The 22,104-nt window shown below is 39.8% G+C and overlaps 2 protein-coding genes across 9 annotated transcripts; one reads left to right on the top strand and one right to left on the bottom strand.

Annotated features, from left to right (window-relative positions):
* Positions 1-9: 9 nt before the first annotated feature.
* Positions 10-3,041, bottom strand: LOC106642812 (uncharacterized). 4 transcript variants are annotated; one of them, XM_089590120.1, is made up of 7 exons: positions 2,981-3,041; positions 2,000-2,457; positions 1,655-1,925; positions 1,481-1,556; positions 1,210-1,392; positions 471-650; positions 10-399 (listed from the first exon to the last, which is right to left on the bottom strand). In XM_089590120.1, the coding sequence occupies exons 2-7, from the start codon at positions 2,155-2,157 to the stop codon at positions 302-304; spliced, it is 966 nt and encodes a 321-aa protein (XP_089446246.1). In that variant the 5' UTR covers positions 2,158-2,457; positions 2,981-3,041; the 3' UTR covers positions 10-301. The 4 variants fall into 4 exon arrangements, with proteins under 4 accessions (XP_089446246.1, XP_023245936.2, XP_089446240.1 ...); XM_023390168.2 differs by lacking the exon at positions 2,981-3,041 and adding an exon at positions 2,600-2,679; XM_089590114.1 differs by lacking the exon at positions 2,981-3,041 and having other exon boundaries at positions 2,000-2,673.
* A 776-nt stretch (positions 3,042-3,817) lies between these two features.
* On the top strand, positions 3,818-22,060 carry LOC106642811 (sialin). 5 transcript variants are annotated; one of them, XM_014357693.3, is made up of 12 exons: positions 3,818-4,130; positions 13,334-13,428; positions 14,482-14,540; positions 14,629-14,834; positions 14,918-15,160; positions 15,602-15,686; positions 18,256-18,479; positions 18,543-18,692; positions 18,774-18,906; positions 18,989-19,144; positions 19,247-19,332; positions 19,445-22,060. In XM_014357693.3, the coding sequence occupies exons 2-12, from the start codon at positions 13,412-13,414 to the stop codon at positions 19,679-19,681; spliced, it is 1,596 nt and encodes a 531-aa protein (XP_014213179.2). In that variant the 5' UTR covers positions 3,818-4,130; positions 13,334-13,411; the 3' UTR covers positions 19,682-22,060. The 5 variants fall into 5 exon arrangements, with proteins under 5 accessions (XP_014213179.2, XP_014213180.2, XP_014213178.2 ...); XM_014357694.3 differs by lacking the exon at positions 3,818-4,130 and adding an exon at positions 5,816-6,072; XM_014357692.3 differs by lacking the exon at positions 3,818-4,130 and adding an exon at positions 8,970-9,193.
* Positions 22,061-22,104: the final 44 nt, after the last annotated feature.

Here is a 22,104-nt window from a genome sequence, read left to right on the forward strand (position 1 = left end):
AGACATGTGTAAAATTCTTAGAGTATACTTTATTCATCTGCCTTATATCCTAAACAATAACGATATGATCGCTCTAATTTACATGACACGGTACGAAAAGACTTGTAACACAATTTTAACTTTTTTTTTTTCTCACATAACACGTTCCTCTGACTCACTCTGATTAACATTCACAAATATCATGAGGTATGCACTTTGTGCCACGTAAAAATACGAAATATTGTAACAATTTTTCGCAACTTTTTTGATTCGTACTTTTAAATAATGAGATTTTTCGTGATAATCTGCGCGTACCACTGACTTATTTATTTTGATTATCTCTATTTTTCATATCAGACATCAAATTAAAATTGAATTCGGACTCTTGGCCATTGTCTCCGTGAACTTCTGCCGCATTGTCTATGGGTGTACAATAGTCATTATTACTTTTACATCGAAAAATTTTAACAAACATGCGTATTAATTATTACCTATTTTACTGTTATCTTTTTCTTGGCCATCCGGAGCATCAACGTTTTCTGCATTCGGAGGAGGTTTCATTTGTGGATTTGGTACTTGATTTCCAGAACTTGCTGTCTTATTGATTACTAGGTTTCCTTGACTTCCTCCAATGTTTACCATTTTGTTTTCAGACTTTTCCAAATATCTTGCTGAAATACAAATAATTCATTACTTTCAACTTTTATGGTATTGGTGAGTTTTTTCAATAGATATGTTAGTAATGAATATGCCTCGAACGTAAATATCATTTACGAAGAATACCATCAAGTTTACACACTTAACGTTATCCGTATTTACCGTCACAGTTCACTTTCGTATAATCATACTCAAATCTATAAATCTATTCTCAAATCAGTAATACCAAAAGGTACTCCACTTGTATGTGATACAGGAGATTAAATGTGTAAAAATGAATGGTATTCGTCGGAAATGTTTTAATAATATACTTGATGAATCATGATAAACCACCTAGTGACATGTTATATATTATTTTTGTGTGCAATATTATTTTATAGAGGGAGGATAAGTGGCTGCTCTATATTCTAATGATCGGCATGTGGACTAATATGTTTAATATGCAGGTGAACACCAAATCCCCGAGAAGTAGAATTTCCACACAACGAGACAAATTAGTAAAGGGTAGGCCGTTTTGGTTATGAGAAAAAAAAAAAAAAAAAAAAAAAAAAAAAAAAATCCAACAAAGCTAACGTTTTATCTTGGTAACGGAATAACGTGGCGCCAGGCGCACTGCACCAGGTGGATCACGAGGCAGTATGGGCACGCCATGAAATTTCATGCCTCTCTGTCCAGGAACGGAAACCTCGATTGCCGATAGTTTTACCGGTTCCAAATGGGGATTGGGTGTGGGCTGCTCGAGCCTAGCTGGATTGGCTGGGTCCAAAAATTATCGTCCAATTTGAATTTCATTTTTTTTTTTTTTTTTTTTTTTTCTTCAACAATTTCAATTTCTGTGTCTTACCCATGGGCAACACCGGGACTGGCTTCGGCTGGGGCGCATTCATCGACAGCTTGGCCTTTTCCAGTTCATCTTTAGCCTACAACGATCAGTAATCGGTCACCTTTTTTCTTTTTTTTTTCTTTTCTTAACTTAAAAAAAAGAAAAAAAAAAAAAAAAAAAGATATGAACCCTTACTTTGCTCAACTCCTCCTCCAACTTCTTGTTCTCCTCTATTTGTGCGTTTAACCTCGCAGTAACGGTGTTTTTGGCAACCCTCAAAGCCTCCAGGGTAACAGTCTTGGAAACTTCGTTCTGCTGAAACGACTTGAGCTCGGTGTTGCAGGTCGTCAGGGTATCCTCGACCTGCGACAGTTTGACGTGTGCGGTCCTCGCATCGTCCTGGGAAGCGTCCAGTTGCTTCTTGGTCTCTTCCTTCTGCGTCACGCACAGATCCCTTTCTTCCACGCTATGCAAAAAAAAAAAATTAACACCAAAAACAAAAAACCACCGTAAATTATGTTAAGCAAATGCGCCTCTCACCAGATCTTTATCTGCTCGTTGAGCTCGTCTATCTGCCTGACCAGCTCGAGATTCGCCGACGACAGGGTCCACCAGTTGCAAACCATCATTATACACGCTATGACGAGTCCACCCACTAGGAGCGGAGGACAGCGTCCCCCACCGACCATTATAACCATTCCTCGATTTTCTCCGTCCGGGGAACTAATCGCCCAGAACACACCCCTGGTCCCGTTTATATGATTTATCCTTCCTTCCACTCCCGGTACACTCGAAACACCGCTTTAACAACAGCACTCCAGGACCAGCATTGCCCACAAGTTTGGGAATTATTTGATTTTTATCGCACCTCAACCGCACTTTGTGGCAGTGCGCATCGTCCACGTTGGTCAGGAACTCGGGACCTTGAGCACCGACAGTTGGGGCATCGGCGAGTCGAGGCACATCGGCTCCCCTTCATTCGATCGACTCCACTGATGCTGCAGTAAACATGATTCACAATTTTATTGCCGCATATACGCGCGGATTAAATGGTTATATACTACACGCCTGATATTGTACTCTTTAAATGTATCAAACGCGTAGAAAGAAAAGGAAGAAAAAAAAAAGAATATCGCAAACAGCTGGGGCGTTTAACGCTGACGTGGGCAGACAACTGTCAAAGGGAAAACGGTTGTTCAACTCGTCGACGCGGCACTTTTTCTTATTGCTCAAATGTTGCGATTGCACTGAGTTGTGTGTAAGTATATAATATTGTACGAAGCGTCGGTGCGAGAGATATACTTATATATATGTTTCCTCTCTTTCTCCGTCCCTCCTCGTTCGTAATTCCGTATCGACGCGCGGTTGTTACGTTCATTTAAACGGGGTTTCAATTGCACATAGATACATTCTTTTTTTTTTTTTTTTTTTTTTTTTTTTTTTCGTAATTCACATATCGTGCAATGTTAATTTAGATCAAAGTATTAAAAAAAAAAAAAAAAAATTAGTGGCTTCAAGTACCTGCGTTAGATTTCGATGAACATTTCGGACTGACGAGATGATAATACTAATCCTCTCTCCCGAGAGTACCTAATATATACAAAGTATGACGTATAGAGTCGCGGTGTAAGGTAACAGAGCCCAAAATTATCGAAAAACTGGTTACGTAAATGAGGTGAGGAAATTTCAGGGAAATCATCCGAAATGATGTAAAACAGCTTGGCCGCGGCTACACGTATTTAAGAATTCGAGTAAGAAACGTGCGTATATAATATATACGCGTATTTTTTTGTAAGCCTTTGAATTTTCCCGTACGAGATGAAATATCTTGTTTCGGAAATATCGGAATCGTATACCGAGAGAAAAAAAAATAAACAATAAATTAATCGATATTCCCCATGTTGCTCGAGTAAAAGTCCAAGGCAATCGTTACCTAGAGGTAAGTATATCAGAGAGATTGGCCGCAGAAAAAAAAAAAAATCAAGTCGTGCCAGACAGACAGAGAGGAATCGGCGAAAAAAGTGGTCGATCGAGCGCGAGTAAAACAGTACGGATCATCAACCAGAGAAACGAGAGCCCCAACCGACAACTAACGGTATTACCATGGTCTATAGGGTGGATTAGCCATCGGTTGGCCCGTATACGGTTACCGTCGCAACAAAGCCGGTCAACCAAAGCTCACAATATATAATGTGTGTGTGCACGTATTATATTCGCAGCGACTGGTTCTGCAGGGCTCTGCTCTCTTCCGAGTCGCCGGCGCAGATGTCCACCACGCACGGGTGGTCGTAGATACAACCGCGTATACACACACGAGCTCGGCAATCTCTCTGTCAGTTAACGTCGGGACGTATCCGCGAAAGCTCGCGCTGCCCTGTATACAAACGCCACCTAAAGAGACGGCCAAAGTCGCGCATCTCGAGGCTCGAGGTGGAAAAAAAAAAAAAAAAAAAAAAGCTGTCGCGACGAGCTTTGGTGACAGGACAGAGCCGCGAGGGTGGACCATGGAAAATTCCACGATCGAGCGGTAGGGCGTGGAAAAGGAGCGGTGGCAGCTCTCGTGTGGTCGTGCTTGGGGTGTAGTTTTTCCGGAACTATAAGTATGTCAGCGAAGCCAAGGGCCCAGCAGCTGTGGAGGCTCGCCGGAATCGCGTCCCGGAATCCCTGTCTGGTAGGGGACTCTTCTTTTTTTTTTTTTTTTTTTCCTTTCACGCACAGTGACACCCACCCTTTATTTTTTTTTTGTTTTTTGCCACACTCGACTCGTAAATTATGAAGCAGTCCACGCTGCAAGTACAACAATATGTATACCCTCACGGTAGTTTGTGCGCTTGCGCCCTTCCCTACGTGACACTACTCTCAAATCTTATGTATACACGAGGCGTAGGAGATATCGAGAGATTGCCGTTTAGTTGTATAGGAGGCATGTGCTTTTTCGATCGTTAATACTCCCCTATATCTGGAGTTATTGTATAGCGCTGAAACTGCAGCTCTGCAGAGGCGTTAGTCATCTTAACTGACGTCCTTGCGTTGTTTCGTTTTTTTTTTTTTTTTTTTTTTTCTTTCTCACTCGCGTGACGCAAAGCTAGAGCAACGTAAATTAGCCGGAGGCAAGGGTTTTCAATTTTAGGGAACAGAGACACTTGGGGTTTTTTTTAGGCTCGAGGGGCCGAAATATAAACGGGAGAGCTTGCAGCTCGGCTTGAACGCGCTGAGGTCTTGGATGCCGAATTGTTACTGCAAACTGCGAACGAGTAAAAAGGAAATTTTGGCGTTACCCATACTTTGGTACAATTTTATATGAATCAGTTTGTTTAGAAACTGCCCGATACATTCAGTATACTCAGCGGTTCCAAAAAACTATAGAGCCATCACTAATCGCATTATGCAATGCAAAAAAAATAACGCAATTCTTTCGTTTTGGGATAAGTAGTAACTATCTTTTGGGCAGCGCAGCTGCGGTTTTCGCCACCGAATCTTGATCTTTCTCGAAGCGCTAAAATTATGTGTATCTCGTTCCACGTGACGCGAGAAGTATACCTAAATAGGAGGCGGGCGATTATGCAAGCGAGTCGATGCGTCCAATAGGAAGCCCCTAAATTATGATTTGCTTTTTCGGACGGTATTCAAATGAGTGAAAAAAAGCCTTTCTTTACACGTGGCTAGCTATTTTTTTTTTTTTTTTTTTTTACAAGTCACGTGCAGGTCACTTGTATTATGATGCCGGTTTCGCTCCGTCGTTCGGTCGAAGGTTAACACTCTGTTTAACATTTAAGCGATACATTTGGCCTCCTCGTTATTGCGTGCAATACTTGGCACACAATAGCTTGAGAAAAACGAGAAACGATTTAAATCTCTTTAACCGGAAAATTAATTTGGAGTGAGGTATACGTTATTTATAGCTTCTTTTTGTTAATAGCCGTTGAATCAGTCAAGTTTTAATAAAATAAGCTGTGTATATACTGTTACGAACTATTGCATAGAGCCTATAGCTGGGATCTTCAAATAATGTTGATTTCATCATATTACATAAAACTGGATAAAAAAAAAAAAACTGTAATTCAAAGATTAGCGTATAGCTTGAAAAAACACGTACATGCAGATAACTAAATTGATGAAAAAACTGTCGAGACGAGAAAATGTAAGCGTATGATAAGAAACGAGCAATGCAATGACCCGTGTATATAACGTTTAACGTGCAAAAGAACCTTTGAACCTCGGACAATTTATCCCAACATCTGGTTGGATTTTCAATAATTAACATCAAACTGACTAGCCAATGAAAGTGCCCGTTTTTATCTATTGCTCTGATAAACCCACGTAAATTACCAACAAACGTAGATAGTTTTCGATACCCATTAGGCGCATCGTTTCCCGGCTCCGTCTTAGTCGTACTGTCGCCACCACCACGTGCTTGTATATATGTATAAAATCGAAAAGCCGCCGCAGGGGCCGGAGGAAGAGGGAACTCAGTATACTACGTATAATATTGTCGCGTGGGCCGTCTCTCCTCCTATAAGTTGTACCTTGACGTCCCAGGACCCGCTCGCGGCTTCCATCGGCCTGTGTACCCTTGGGCTCGACCTTCGCGTGCTGGCGTCGAGCTTCGAGAGGTAAGTCCCGCACGAGCGCTTTCTCCAACACTTGTGCGAACTTCCGTCTCCGGACCGACGATGGAGGTTAAGAGAAGGGGAAAAACTACGGGAGAGCGAAGGGCCCTTGAGTGCACGTGGGGTCCCAAACGACGGTTCGCTAGGGATGGACATTTTTAGAGACACGTGTATAATGTCTCTCCCGAACCCATCGGGCACGGAATGTCCGGGGCGACAAAGAGAAAGTCGGCAAACACGATAATAGTTCTTTTTTTTTTTCTTTTTTTTTTTTTTTTCTAGTGTTATCTAAAAGATAGCGCTACTGGAGCACGATAGTAGAGCTTGGTCAAATAGTTATTCCGCATGACGATGACCAACAAAGCACACGTGTGTGTGTGTAGCTGTGGTTTTTTTTCATACAGATAACGAAACATTTGATCCACTGAGTAAATATATATATCGGAGTCTTCCTTCCATTTGCGTGGAAAATATTATACCTTGTGAACGGTACGAGGGAATAAATAACGAAGCTTGTGTTGTTTGTCCTCCTCAAGCACAGTCGCCGAAAGTCAATGTTTGCGCCCAATGACCGCTTCTTTTCTCGGTTTCAATGTACTGCCCATGGAAACTTGGACTTACGGGATTAATATACGCGCGTCTGATAAGTTTTTTCATCCGCGAGACGATTGGAAAAACAAATGTAGCCTATGGGCGTGAAAATTTCTCTTCGACTCGGTGAAAAACATCACGGAGTTGCTTTCTGGAATTTATGTTAAACGAAATCAAAAGTTATCGATTTAAACAAGTGAAGGTTCCAAAGCGATTTTTTTTTCATTACAAACAGGAATGAGCTCTGTTGATTGAGAGAAATCAGGGTTGCGTTAAAATAACTTTCAAGTATATCTTTTGCCACATTGTATACACAATAATAGTATGACAATGGGCCGACACGACGCTTTCTCGAACTATTTTCGACATTTATGTATCAAATATCCACTGATTGTAAATATTTATATCATTTTCACTGCTTAAACAATGGAGATAGGCCGTTGAAAAACTTTAAGTGTTGCCACGAATTTCCAGTTTAAATATAGTAATATGCATGTGTCCAGTAATTGAAGAAACAATTCATCTAATTTAAACTCTCATTTCTAATACCAAGTCACTTTTTTTTTATTCAGTAGTTCAACTACGTTAAATGACAAAGTAACGTTATCATTTTTATGATTACTTTCCGACAAAACATCACATTTTAAAAAAAATTTTTTGATGCTCTAATCGAAACATCTGTTAAAAAGCGGTAATTGAAATCATGCATTTTTTGTGAAAAAACTTATGTAACAAAACGAAAAAACCGTTTTAAAAAAATATTAATACAAAAACAGACGATAAAAAACACAAATAAAATTTTTGGGTCACTACTTATCGGGAAGTGAAAAAACAAAATTCATAAGCGAACGAACAAAACGAATTAAGAAAAGTACCTAATAGAAGAAAAAAAAGAAATTCACATTAAGTGAAAATGTGATGGGCGCGCTTGAACGAGGAAATCAGAGTTGCCAATTTGTATATACGAGCATCAAACGCTCACTCAAGTCATTTCCAATGCTCACTTTTGTGTATATGTATAACGCACACAATCGTACACCTCATAATAAACATCACGTGCCGTCGAATCATCATCATCACCATCAAAAAGGGTCAAGTGACTCGTATCACGCGCTCCGCTTACCAAACATATATACACAGTCGATTCCATCATTGGCCATTAACATTTAAACCCATGATGTACCGGTCAGCGCGTAACGCGATATTTTCGACGTTTTTCTAGACGTGCAGGCGAACGAGACGCCGATCTCCATTGAAATGAGCCCCTGATGGAGGAGAGGGATAAGAGAAAAACAAGGATGAGCCCGATGCGTACACAAGTAGGTACATATCGCGTGAGAGCCGATCTCGGAAACTAAACACTTACACGCGATAATCAACGTGTACAAATGTGTATTGTATGTACGCGCTTCGGCGTTGCGTAAGCCTTGCCGAGACAATGCGCGCCCTCGGAGACGCACTCGGTGATATCCCCCGATTGGTAACAAAAAGGCAAAATAATCTCTCGAATCAAACGACCACTTGATCGAACTTTGGTTAATTACCTCTGTTTTTTCAGATGGAGAGGCCACCCGCATATGTTCGAATCCTCCTCCGAAGGAATTACGCAAGAGCGCGCGCCAATTTCAATATCCGATAACAATCAGAGTTCATATACGTACATACACGCATAATACTGAATTCTCATGGCGTCTCGCCCTCCCCCCCCCAGCGTACCGTCGATGTATATACATAACATACATATATAGCTTAATCGTGTATAGCTCGAAACAATAAACACGCCGTGAAAGCCGATGCGCATCACGGACGGCGGGTAATTAGAATAGAGAAGTGTATATACTTCGCCGCGGCGCGTTTTAATCGATTGATCGATCGTGAACCCCAAGGAGAACGAGCCAGACGCCCCTTTTCTTTCCATCGCTCGTTTCCTCCTCATTGTAAAATAGAGTACACGTACTTAGCTGCATGTGCTCAATGATATCATGACAACTGTAACAAATTGGTTCACGCGTGTACGGATAACTATACATAAACATCGTCGCCTTCTTACTCGAAAAATAAAAGAGAAAATTAAAAAAAAAAAAAACGTTCGAAATGTATGTCATTCATACACATTACGCAATGGCAGGCGTGAGAGAGTGGTATGTATATAATATTATCTTGGGTAATATACAGGAAGAAGGTGGCACCCGTGCATGGTTCTGCGTATCACTAGCCAGTCGCGGTATATACATAAATATACGTATACATGTACGAGCGCGACGACAACTCCTCGTCGACTCCAGAGAGACCACAGTCCGGCTTTTCAGTCGAACCGATTCGGCCGCAACCTACGGACGATACTTGCGTTTGTTTTCTTCGCTCTGCGCTGTCGGTCCGTTCGGGTCATGCTGTTGTTGCCGCCGCTGCTGCAACCGTCAACGATCCCCGGCCGATTTTCGCACTTCACCCAGCCTTTAACGTTGCGAGATTAACGATCATACACATAATATACGGTTACATGCGTCGCTCCGACTATACTCACCGCCGATCAGTAAGTGCGAGGGTGTTGTTGTTTTATTTTAACAATGCACTTTTTGTAGTACCGAATTTTCGAACGAACGAGCTTGCTTTTTCTACAGGTGTAAGTATAACGGAATTTATACCTTGCGCGTGTGCTCGTTTGTTGTGCAATAACGGCGTATAGCGATCGATACCGCGAACTTGACCATAATAATTTTCCTCCGATACTCGTGGGCTGCATGCACATATTATACATTTGACGCTTTACTCACATATTATACACACAATGCTAAAATGCACTATATACACCGTGGAGGTCGAAATGACGGCAAATCGGTAGCATAAATACGGTCGCCATTGAATTTTTCTTCGTTGATTCCATGAATCTCTATGATCTCTATCGCTCCGAGGTAAAGTCCATGGGCGTTCTAGTACACGCAAATTGATGTGATGAAAATTACACGTTTTATACATACGTGTGATTTCAATAAGCTGCAGCGTCGTGTGCATAGCATGTTGGAGCGCGATCGATACACGTGCAAGGTGCGCTTAGTATACATAGGCGGTATCGATCTACCCGAACTTCATACCGTGTACACATCACATACCCTTTAGGTACTTATACAACGCCTACTTGCATGTATAAATTTTTTCGTTTGTGAAACCTTGCAGTTATAAGTGCCATATATCGTTGTCGCGAGCAGTGACCATATACGATGCGTTACCGATCGCACGTGTGCAGGTACGGTTGATTTTGAAAATAATCGGATATTTTATTGTAATAGCTGTAATGGCTCCGAATATCAAAGGGTTCGCGGGTAACAGTGCCGTCGACGTGACGAAAATTCAGCTGAATCATCACGGATATTTGAAGTGCCGTCAATGGATTAGGTCTGTATAGATCATAACGTGACACACCGAGGACAAACCAAGTTTTTATATATGTATACATAATACAAGTATATAGTCTAGAATAACAGGCAGAGGTCTGATTATAAGGGTATAAGTATATAAATGAAATTCTTTCGACGAAGCACCACAACTCCCCCGGGTAGGCAAGGGACAATTGTGCCGGAGTATAACATATGCGTCACACATGGACCTCTGCGATGGAATCAAGGGGAAAAGGACAATTGCGGGCAGGGCTGGAATTTTTCATAAAAGTTCTTCCTTCGATTTCAGAATTCCGTGAATTCGGGTCGCATCGATCCTAAGAAACTCGTTGAATTCTCAAAGGCTTAGAAATTACGACCCCGTGTAACTTATACATCAAAAGGAATTCCAATGGGGGGGTACAATAGTAAGGGTCATAAATATTCATTGTCCCCCGAGTCTTGGATGGGTATGGGTACTATTTTCATTGTAATGGAATATCACGAGCGTACAAGATCGCGTCAGCTTGACGCGCGTAGTGTCGCACTGTATTTAAACTTGGAAAAAACTTGAAGCTCGCGGAGCTTTTTAATCGAGGTTGTTAAAAAAAGGGGGGCGTCACCTTGATCATGTGGGAAAAGCCATTGTTGGTTATCGAGGTGAAAAATTATTCGTGAATTGAGAGAAGAAGAAAAAAAAAAAATTCACGTTTCCATTGCATCGCGTCGCTCAAATGATATATTTCATTCGTTCGAGCAGGAGACATTGATTTTTCGCTTCTATACACACGAAAATTAAAATTACATTTTAGAGCCACGTTTTACGAACGATTCGTGTCATCGTGTTAATCGAATTTTAAATGACTATCCACGTACGTGTTTGTACGGCATTAGCAACTCTGATGCGACTCTATAATATACGCCGATGCACTTGATACAATGATTCACGACGACGGCTTTGTAGTCTCACTTTTACTTATTTATTTGTACGATAAATTATACGAGTATAAACCAGAAAAAAGTTGTAGCTAACCATGCGTGCTTTATTTAATGCTTTTATTGCGCTTCGTTTTTACAATGGATTAATTGGTTTTTTTTTTTTTTTTTCACACTGGAAAACATAAGTTGCACTATTAATCGTCTATTCGTACGGACAATTTATAAATTGCACAAGTAGACGAAAGGTACTATGCTGTTGAGAATCCAAGAGCCAAAATCTTCATCGGTAGATCAACAAGCATTTTTTCGATAAACAATACAACTGTCCGCAAAGGCTATAAGTGTATTATGGTAAAATGAGTCACATGTGACAATACATGATGCAATATTAAAAATAATTGTTGGCAGCAATATCGCGAAACCATTATGCGACACGCTTTGCACGTTTTCGCGTAAATCAACGAGTTAGCCGCTGGTAGGAATTTTTCGTAACAATCACGATCGAGAGCTTTGGCGTGTATATCTAGTGTATACAGGGGAGTGTCGAGCTGATGAAGCGTTTCGCGTAACACATGTCGAGATATACATATAATCACGTGCCACGAGTATTTTCGTTCCACGACCAATTTAAAGTACAACACTTACAACAGTCGCGTGCAATGAAGCTTTTATTAGTTTCAAATTATTATTTCGCCAAAGGCGCTTACTCGCGATTGTACGCGCGCTCGTGACTCATACATTTCGATTGTCGGGGCGAAACATTTGTTTTCGAGGTGCGTGTACTCTCGATAAGTATATTTACAGAATTACCTCACGGCGACTGCAGCACCATTTTTTGTTCCTCCCTCTGTCATTAATTTGCTTGAAAAACAATTTCATCGGCTCTCCGGTGCAATTCAGTAAAACTTGGAAAGGAAAAAAAAAATAGCCGACTAATGCCCGCAATATCTTGAATTAGGCCATCTAATCGCTTTGTCGCTCGCGCGCTGAGAGCACCGCAGTAGCCTTCAGATCGGCGGACAATGTTTTTTTCTTCTTTTCGCGTGATAGCCTGTACGTCCGTCCGGCGCTCGTAAGAGACTTTACTCGGAAATTATTGTGACGATTTTTGCATTATTTTCGTGTTTCTCGCAATTACAAGTACACGCGCGTATCTATATACGTATTACACACTTGGACAGAAACCCGGTGGCTAGACACAAAAATACACACGCATCGACCCGATGCAACTTTGCTGGTATCTCCATCAAACAATGGGGCCTCTTGTTATTTCATGGAAATCGTCAAAAGTCGATCGCTGTGCACACGCGCTGTGGAAAAAAAAAATATCGCGCCACATGACAATGCACAATTAATATACCCCTCTAATCAAACAAATCAGCAAATCGCACTAGGAGGGGGGGGGAGGGGGATCCAGTGGATTACTATAAATTTATTTAACCGAGCTTTGACGCCGAGCGTCACTTTTAACAATGCACAATGAATTTCTCGTCAGATGTATACACACGCGTTATATTATCGCGATTTGTCGTGTATGTGTATATACGAATAAGTATCGATCGCCAATGTAAATTTATTTTATTGCGATTCTGCTTTGAAGAAAAAAAAAAAAAAAAAAAAAAAACGAGGCGGGGAGTTACATTGTAGTATTGTCCGATTACGCAATGATGCGCTTGCAAAAAAAAGACATCAGCAGCAAGTTCGGTTCATGAATGTACTCCACCACCAGCCGGTGTAGCGCAGAGGGAGAGGCAATTTGTCGGATTGTATGTAATTATTGTTCGAGGCTTTTTTTTTCGAGACAGACAATCAGGGATCCCCCCCCCCCCTTTTGCGTTAGCTTGTGTGCACAATCTATACATGGATCAGTTTTCACGACTTTGCGGGTATTTTTTCAAGTGTTGCGACATGCATCCACGATCTTCGAGGAGTTGAGGGGTTTTAAATGTTTACAGCCCACCAGTGGAAAAATAACGTGAACGTCTTAATTGCGGAATCGATTATACTTACAGTGTGTCGAGGGAAAATTTTATGTCTCAATTGTACTATACGAGTGAAGAAAAACTTGAAAGTTTTGTTGATTGTCGTAAGGATGTTTTTTTGTGTTTCCTCGTTGAGCAACGCTGCATCTTTTTTTACGAGTCACGATCTCAAATTATTAGTTGAACTATGCATGTACCACGTTGAGTCGAAGAAATTAATAGAATTTACGATGATACGATAAAATTGAGCGTAACCATGTCATTTTTTATATAAAAACAGTAATACAACATTGCGGTGAATTTGAAAGCATCGTCCCAAAGTTGAGGGGAAAAATGAAGCAACTGATGGAAAAAAATCGTTGAATATTTTTGTTGCAGAATTTGAGGTGATTTTGGATGTACTTGGTGAAGTAGAGGTCAGCCCAAAAAGAACCCAACCAACAGCCACCAGCTAAAATGGAGAGCTCCGAAAGGTCAGTGTTATTGGATGCCAATTTGGTGAATATTTGAAATTTTGTGCATATGCTTTCGGAAGGATTTTTTTTTTTTTTTTTTTTTTTTTTTTTTTTTTTTTCGTACAAATTCGTGTCGCACTATTGGCACGAGTTTTTTGGCATCAAAACGCATTATCGCGTCCCATCGAATTCCCTCGACTGGAACACTGCACGCGGACAGTATATATATAGTGAAAACCAGCCAGATTTTGAAACAAAGACGGATAAGCTTTCAGCGGTAGAGTAGTCGAGCTCATTTATAATTAGATGAACCAGATGTTTTTTTTTTTTCTCCTTCTATTTCCTTCTAGTCACTTGTCCGAAGTCGCAGTGCAAACTTAATATGCATGCTCCGGTTAAACTGTAATTGCGTATTTTTATCCTCAACCGCGGCCAATCATTTGATACCTCTTTGAGTTGCGTAATCCTCGCGTCGGCGCACGAGGAATCACTTTTTATTGAATCGAGATGGATTTTTTGAAATTTCAATAAATGCGCTTTTCCACCTCTCGACTGGGTGGTGCAACTATTGCACGTTTGCTCGTACGGTTTCAATTATTTATGTAAATTTTCTCGCGAATCTTCCATGTGACTGTAGGCCGTTGTAATTTTTTTCTCTTTCGTTTGGCCGGAAAAAATAAAATCTGGATCCAGTAAAATGTTGGGCTCACACAGCACGATAATGTATTAAACTCGCGTGTATGCCGCACCTGTTAGTCGTCAATAAAGTTTTCCGCTCCGTTTTTTTTTTTTTTTTTTTCCATAAAATTCACGCAACCGAGCAATTAAAATTAAATGTTGGTCATCGCTGATCGGGGAAGGAAAAAATTCTTCGATTAGTTAGGTATGATCGAAACGAGGCTACATTGAATAATTGACACAATAAACACATTCAGCCGCATCGCGTGTTTGCAATTACTTAACTATTTGATTTTTTATCATAAACTAAAAAAAAACTTATAGGTTAAACACATCCCGTGCACGCATAGGTTAATTGCAATTCAATAGGTCCCGTGTGCGTTTTGATTTCAGGTACGAGGAATCGCCCGCGTACAAAACACCACCGGCTTACTACGTGCGCAGATTTGCAGGTAATTTGTTACATTTTCAAAACAACGAACAACAATCATTGCTCATTGCCACGAAAGCATCAATCATTTATCACCGTTAACACTGTAGACATGGTACCAGCCCGCGTAGTCCTGTACATGCTATCCTTTTCGGGCTTCGTCGTCTCGTTCATGATGCGAATGGACATAAATATCGCCATGGTGTCGATGGTCAAGTACCAATCGGCCAACAACCTCTCGTTGTCCATAAGCTGCAACGCCGCGCCGGTCAACGCGACGCAGGAAACATTCGAGAACGTCAGTTTACCAGCCAAGGTACAAGGTTGCCCCAATTTATTTAAAAAAAAAAATAAATAAATAAAAAAAAAAAAAAAACCCTTGATTGTGCACGTATACAGGCCGAAGACGAGGGCGAATTCGACTGGAGCCCAGCCATCCAGTCGACGATGATCGGCTCGTTTTACTGGTGTTACATCCTGTCTCAAGTGGTCGGGGGCGTGTTGACCCAGTACCTCGGCACCAAGACCGTGTTCGGTGGCTCGCAGCTCATCACGGCCATCTGCAGCTTGCTCATACCAACTGCCGCCGAATTTCACTACGGCGCTATTATCGCCCTCCGCAGCGTTCAGGGGATCGCTAGTGTGAGTTTATTATTTGTTATGTACATTTACATGAACGTCGTGGGAGTTGATTTTTTTTTTTAAATTATTTTAAATAGCTGTAGCTTATCGGAGTGAATTTTTCAAAGTGAATGTCCATGGGGGAAAAAAAAAAAACTGAAAAAATTTCCTGGCTCGCTTTGTCGTGATGAAACTTATTGATTTTCAATTGAGCGGTATGGCTTTTCACGATATCTTTCCGAGCGCCCGGTGGATCGAGTTACATTTTAAAACAATGTGTGAATGGACTGATTTCACGCCGTAACTCGATAATTGCGTTTTATCGATGAAAAAAATACTTTGAGCTCGACTTATAAATTGTCGACCTTTCGTGACTTATCATCTACGACTCAGTAATTCAAAGAAAATTTTCATGCGTCATTGAAGGTATATAAAAATAATAAAAAATATTAAACTATGCAGGGACTGACGTGGCCGGCCATGTACGCAATTGTTGGATTATGGATACCCGCAGTCGAACGTTCCAGATTTATGTCGTCATTTCAAGGTAATTGAAATTTCATAGTATAACATGAAAATATGATACATGTATTGTAAACATCCGAATGATTTTCTTTTTTTCTATACTTATTTATATTATTGGTTAAGCTAAAAAAAAATTTCGTGTGTTACAGTGAAACTTCAATACTTATAATAATTACCATACTATCATTAATTTTCTAATTTTTATCAAAAAAATATACTACTATAAATTATTTTAATATAAATACAAAATTGGTACACTCTCACACAAAACCCCGCCATATGAATCTCTCATGATTTTAGTCTTTAATTTCAACCATGACTCTCGTATGATTTATTAATTTTTCCAAATCTCGCAAAGTATTTTCAGATGTTTAGGTACTTTTTTTTCTATAGCCACGATTATTTGACATATTTGAGTTTACTTTCAGCTTGCCGCTTGAGACGAGTAATAATATTTATGTGTGAATAATGTGAAAAAATTTTTTAACAATACGAGGAGGCACTTTGTGTCGTTATAAGTTTAGTTTTAGCAAGATAAAGGGAGAAAAGTGAAATTTATGTCTTAATAATAATTATTACGATTTTTTAAATTTCAGTCTGGCTACGATATTTTAAAATATTGATTTTTTTTTTTTTCTAAATAAATCATTTTCTCACTTTATCTAACGCAAATGCTGTTTTACCTAAAAAATATATGTTGACAATTTACTAAAATGCTTTATTTTTCTTCATCAGCTGTAAAAACCAGTGTAATTATATCAATGCAATATTAATAATATTTCTTTTATATTACTATACATGCAAACGAAATAATTTCATAAATGATATTTAACATAAAAAAAAACTAACAAAAATAATGCAAAACATTTATCTCAACAACAATTAATAATCCTTTAAATTTGAATAACTTTAATGCAAATTCATGTTTTTTCTTTCTCGATTTCAAGGAAATATTTGAAATATTTTTAATTTTCCTTTTGTGCGGAAACAAAGTTTCATTAGAATTAGCCGACGACAGTGAGTGTGAGTGCCCGAGTACACGTGTAGAGAGGCAGAGAAAGAGAGTGCGACAAACATAAAAACACAAAAAATAGGCGGCAGCCATACGAAGTGACCAAGTTCAAGTTCAAGGTATACTCATCAGTGACCACTCAACAGCATGAGAAAGGCCGAGTATACTTTAACATCCAATTTAATACTTATCATGGCGTGTGCATTGCATCTAAAATTTTCTATACCGTTTCAAATTTTTTTTTTTTTTTTTAATAATAATTTCGTTTTTCACTCCTATTCGCTCTTCAACCATGTGACTCTCTAAATTTGAATTAGTAATGCAGTGCTTATGCAATCGTTAGTCGATCTTTTATCACTGTATTTTTATCTAACGGTCGATATGAAAATTAATTTATTTTTTTATAATCTGTTTCATAAAAGTTGTTCTACACAATGATAAAACAACTAATCAATTCAAATTTAGAGTTTATCATGTGCGTATGTAAATCAACATTGCTACACTTGGGCTATTAATATTTTCACGCAGGTATTTATTACTTTCTTTTTTTAAATTTATGTTTTAAAAAAATTCAAAATTCTAACGCTTAAATAGACACAGGATGAGATCTATCGAGTCTAACAAAGTTGGAAATCGTTATTTACAGGTATAGAAGTTTCATTGTCCCACTCACACCATTCCACCGATTTTCCTCGCACACAATTTCCTCAACAGCCGAAATCAATAATATGAATGATCACTTTGATTTTTTTCATCACGAATAAAACTGTATCCAAAAAAAGTGATCATTCAACTTCACAACTAACCATCAATAATTACGTTTAAATTGAAAAAAAAAAGTAATTTTTTTTTTGTTTTTGTTCAATCTAAGCGTGAAAGAGCGAGAGTAAATGTAAAAAAACAAAAAAAAAAAAAAAAAAAAAAAAACACCCACGTATTCAATCATATACACAGTAAAATCCAAAAAACACGCATACACGTGAAAGAAACAAAGATAGGAACAAACAAAAGAAAGAAAGGTTGAAGCGGCGAGAGACTAATACAGCCCTGTTTTGTTGTTTCATTTTCAACCGGCCATTGCAGACTGCGCCGCCCTCCTCTTCTTCTTCTTCTCCGGCTGCGGGGCTTAGATCATATACTCCGACAGTCTCTCTCTCAGTCAGTCGATCACAAGTGCGTGTGTCTCTGATCACCACCCCCAAAATCCACAATCCACAATCATCATCGCTTATCGAAACTACTGCTGCTGCTGGACACTGGCGCCGAGCATCGACACCACGCGAGAGCGCAGAGCCGAAAACACAGACACCACAAAAAAAAAAAAAAAAAAAAAAAAATCTAAATTGCGATGGAATGAAAACAAAAACGTATGAATAATAAAAGAAAATCGATGTAATGTACCCCCCGATGAGCAAAAAAAAAAAAAAAAAAAAAAAAATAATAATAATAATGGAAAAGAAAAAAGAAAATATGAAAATTCATAGAGAGAGATGATGAAGGGGGTGAGAGTGCTACAGGCACCGGTGCTCTCGTCCTCCCTTAACGCTCCGGATGTTTTCGGTTCTGTTTGGCTGCGCAGGCTTCAGTTTCGGCATCGGCATCACTTACCCCCTGGCTGGCTTCATCATAGCGAATTACGGCTGGCGCCTGGTGTTCTACACGACCGGCGGTATAGGCCTCGTTTGGTGCGTCTTTTGGTACTTTTTCGCCTTCGACTCGCCGAGCTCCCACCCCCGCATTTCCACCGAGGAGTTCCAGTACATTCAGGGCAGCATCAGCGGAGTCACCAGCGACAACAAAGAGGTACACCCAATTCTTTTTTTTTTCTTTGTTCATCATTATAACGTGCAACGATATCGCTCGCAGGGAGTGTCAGTGCCGTGGCGATCGATCCTCACCTCGTGGCCGGCCTGGTCTATCGGTATCACGACTTTCGGGCGGATCTGGGTCCACTACGTGTTCATCATCACCGGGCCCATGTACATCAAGACCGTTCTCGGACTCGGCATTCAAGCTGTTAGTAAAAAGCACAATACACATGTTATACCACACAGTAACAATCAAAAAAAAATTTTTTCTCTCATCGTCCAACCACAGAACGGCGTGCTGTCCGGTGCACCCTTCATCTGCAGCTACTTTGGCTCCGTCGTGTTTTGTTACATCGCCGATCTACTGGTCACTAAACAACTGCTCTCGCTGACCAACGTCCGTAAAATATTCACCGCCATGTGTAAGTATCGTACTTGACTATATACATTTGGTCGTTCACGTGACGATGGTTTTAATTGTTTACTTGGTCCTTTTGCTTTCAGCTCAAGTCATTCCTGGGATTCTAGTTGTGTTCATCGGTTACCTGGGCTGCAACATAGTCCTGGCGCTGACCGTGTGGTTCGTCGCCGTGACTCTCATCACAGCCGCGTACGCCGGAGCGATGGCCAACATCGTCGACATCGCCCCGAATTTCGCCGGTAAGCACAAACTGCTCTCTCTCTCTCTCTCTCTCTCTCTCTCTCTCTAGACAATCTTATATTTATATTGATGGTAAAAAAATAAAATTCTCTCTTGATCAGGGCCCGTGCTGGCATTTGCACAAACCATTCACATGACGGCCAGTTTCCTCTCACCTCTGGCTGCCGGCTGGCTCACCCAGGAGAGCGTAAGTTGAAAAAAAAAAAAAAAAAAAAAAAAAAAACAAGATGCAAACAACATACTCTGATCGATTGTCTATAATATTAGTCGAAAACTAATTGTGATTTTGGTTACGTCAGCAATCGCTGGACGCGTGGCAGCGGGTGTTCAGCGTGACGGCGTGCGTGGCCTGCGGCACCTACGTCGTCTACCAGATCTTCGGGACCGCGGAGATCCAGCCCTGGAACTACCCCGATCAAAAAAAGTACCCCCAATCGTCGGCCGAGGATTCGCAGCCGCTCAGCGACTCGCCGACTCACAGGCAGCCGAGTATCGTCGCCAAGAAACCGAAAAACAACCATTCCGCCGGGGTCTAACGCGCATACACCCCCACCCCCCCGGACCTCCTTTTGTTTACCCTTCGAAAGCGAGATTTGAGAAATTGCACTCGCGAGATTCGCATCGATGACATGCATGCTTAATTGTTGTTCCACTTCTCTCGACATCTACTGTAACAACTGCACGCTCGAGTACACCGTGTACTCATGGTGCGTTGTGCACAAAAAATCCATCTATCCTATATGTACCTTGTACTTACAAGACTATGGTACGGAAAATGGTGTGTGTGTGTGTGTGTGTGAAGGAATTCGTGTCGGGTACATCGATATTGGTGCGTGATAATCGGCGTCCACCTGTACGCGTGTATGTTTGTGTGTCCCAAACGCGCGAGGAGTTTTCGGTGGAGGGCTGAACCGAGATAAGACTCCTCAACTTCTTTTTCCGGCCGCAGTTCTGTCGAGCCACGCGAAAAATGTACTTTGAAAAAAAAAAAAAAAAAAAAAAAAAAAAAAAAAAAAAAAAAAAACCATTAAAACTTACTATCATTCCGAGAACTGGTTCAGCTAAATAATCATCGATGAGGGCGTGTACTGTATTATTTGTCTCATTTCCTTGAATCTTAACGAGCTGCCCTGAAGGTGTGGGGTGCCTCCCATAAGGTGTTCTCGCCCCTGTTGGCTGCTGGTTACATGCTAAGCGGAGCGAGAACACGGTGTTGGCTGTTTGTATATATCTTATATGCACGTGCTCTCGATTTTAGACATTTCGACACGGCGTCAACTATATGCCTCGGATTTCTTCGAGTAGGACATTGAGCGCTCGCCGCTGGTATTCGTACAATGTTCAACGTGGCCCATTTCTAAATTTAACTTTTTCGTACTTATGAAAATTGTGTATCGTAAAGGGTTATTCGTTATTACCGATAAAGAGGCTTAATACAATATGATTTCAAGAGTCACTGTTACTCACGAGGAGGCTACGGTTTGTGCACTCGTGTAAAGCATTGATTAGCGAAGGAAGCGCGCAGATACTTAAACTCTTGTTGGAAAGTGAAAAGTCTAGATCTGTCTAAAGAATCCTCCCCCCGACCCCTTTTTTTTCATTACGTGTATGTGTTTTTTATTCCACGCACGCTATATTTATATACATAATATATTTTTACAAAACCGTATGGATATACGTATTCGTTAAGTATTTTTCCTCTGCGAGGATAACCAGTTCGTCTTGCACATAGTAATACTGTACATTTTTTTATTTGGACAAGTACAAGAGGTACAGCCACTTGTTTGCTTAAAAGTCTCACGGGGAGAGACGAGCAAAGATCCGCGAAACGTCAGAACGACGCGTCGAATTTATGTCATTGTTTTCTTTTTTATTTTAATTGTACCTAATACTTTAGTGCGTTGCATTTCACAGTCTTGGAATGCTGAATCGTTGTCATTTGTATATTTCAGGTCCAAGAAATTCGTACAATTAGAAACAGTACTTTGTCTAAAAAAAAATAATCTAAAGGTATATACCTTAACTACACACTGCACGGACAATTATAGATCTCATGCGAAAAAAAAAAAAATTTTTTTAATCCAATGGATGATGATTGTTTTTCGTGTACTTTGTTAATCGCGCCTCGTACTTGCCCTATCTTAGATAAAAAAATATTTTTTTTTTTTGTAAACTGCTGTCAGTGAGAAAAACTTGAAATGTATGCGCTCTGTAACGTTTATACATAATATATTATCTAAAATATTTTTAAGTATTATATTTTTAAATACTTTTTACGAAAGCATTGATGTTTATTTTCTCGTCTTTTTATACAAGAGAAATATGTATTTATATATTGTATAAATAATCATCATGTATAGTGTCAGTGCCTTGTGGACCAAAAAAGTTGATGACAATTTAACAAAAAAAAAACAACAAAAAAAATGTTTAGCCTATTATTTCTGTGAATGAAAAAAAAAATTACATGCAAAGAGATTATCAAAAACAAAAGCAGATGTAAAATAAAAAAAAGAAGAAAATGTAGAGATGAAAGCAAAAACAAATGGTTCACAAATCTACACGTGAATGTAAAACGCGTCTCTGTACATAATACTATGATATGTGTGAAAGTTCATTCATGTGTTACAAAAAAAAAAAAAAAAAAAAAAAAATTCGAAATAATTCTACTTGAGCAAAATGATAAATAAATTATTGCATCAATATTCATAAAAACACGTGAGCAGAGCCTCTTTTGGTGTATAATTATCCCATAAAAGCAGTTACTCCATACATATTACCTGCATCCTCCTTCGAGGCAACGAATCCTGTCAATCATCTTCGCTCGATAATTGCAGACAAGTACATAAGCTTACACAGCGCTCGCAAAACACCAAATGTTCATTAAAACTTTATCCTAAAATAAACACCTCTTGCGAGATTATTTGGAACTTGAAAAAAAAAAAATAAATAAATAAAAAAA

This window comes from Copidosoma floridanum, unplaced genomic scaffold (genome assembly GCF_036245765.1).
Source record: "Copidosoma floridanum isolate Cflo_tuat_1 unplaced genomic scaffold, Cflo_Japanese_pri ptg000001l, whole genome shotgun sequence".
Lineage (NCBI taxonomy): Eukaryota > Metazoa > Arthropoda > Insecta > Hymenoptera > Encyrtidae > Copidosoma > Copidosoma floridanum.

Excerpts from the sequence above, each read along its gene's own strand:
- LOC106642812 (XM_089590120.1), bottom strand. The coding sequence starts at position 2,157 with ATGGTTATAATGGTCGGTGGGGGACGCTGTCCTCCGCTCCTAGTGGGT. Across the intron at positions 1,557-1,654 it reads TGGAGGAGGAGTTGAGCAAA|GCTAAAGATGAACTGGAAAA; the intron begins GTAAGGGTTCAT and ends TGATCGTTGTAG. Across the intron at positions 651-1,209 it reads TTCCGTTACCAAGATAAAAC|CAAGATATTTGGAAAAGTCT; the intron begins GTTAGCTTTGTT and ends TTTGTATTTCAG.
- LOC106642811 (XM_014357693.3), top strand. Across the intron at positions 14,541-14,628 it reads CTACGTGCGCAGATTTGCAG|ACATGGTACCAGCCCGCGTA; the intron begins GTAATTTGTTAC and ends TTAACACTGTAG. Across the intron at positions 19,333-19,444 it reads GCTGGCTCACCCAGGAGAGC|CAATCGCTGGACGCGTGGCA; the intron begins GTAAGTTGAAAA and ends TGGTTACGTCAG.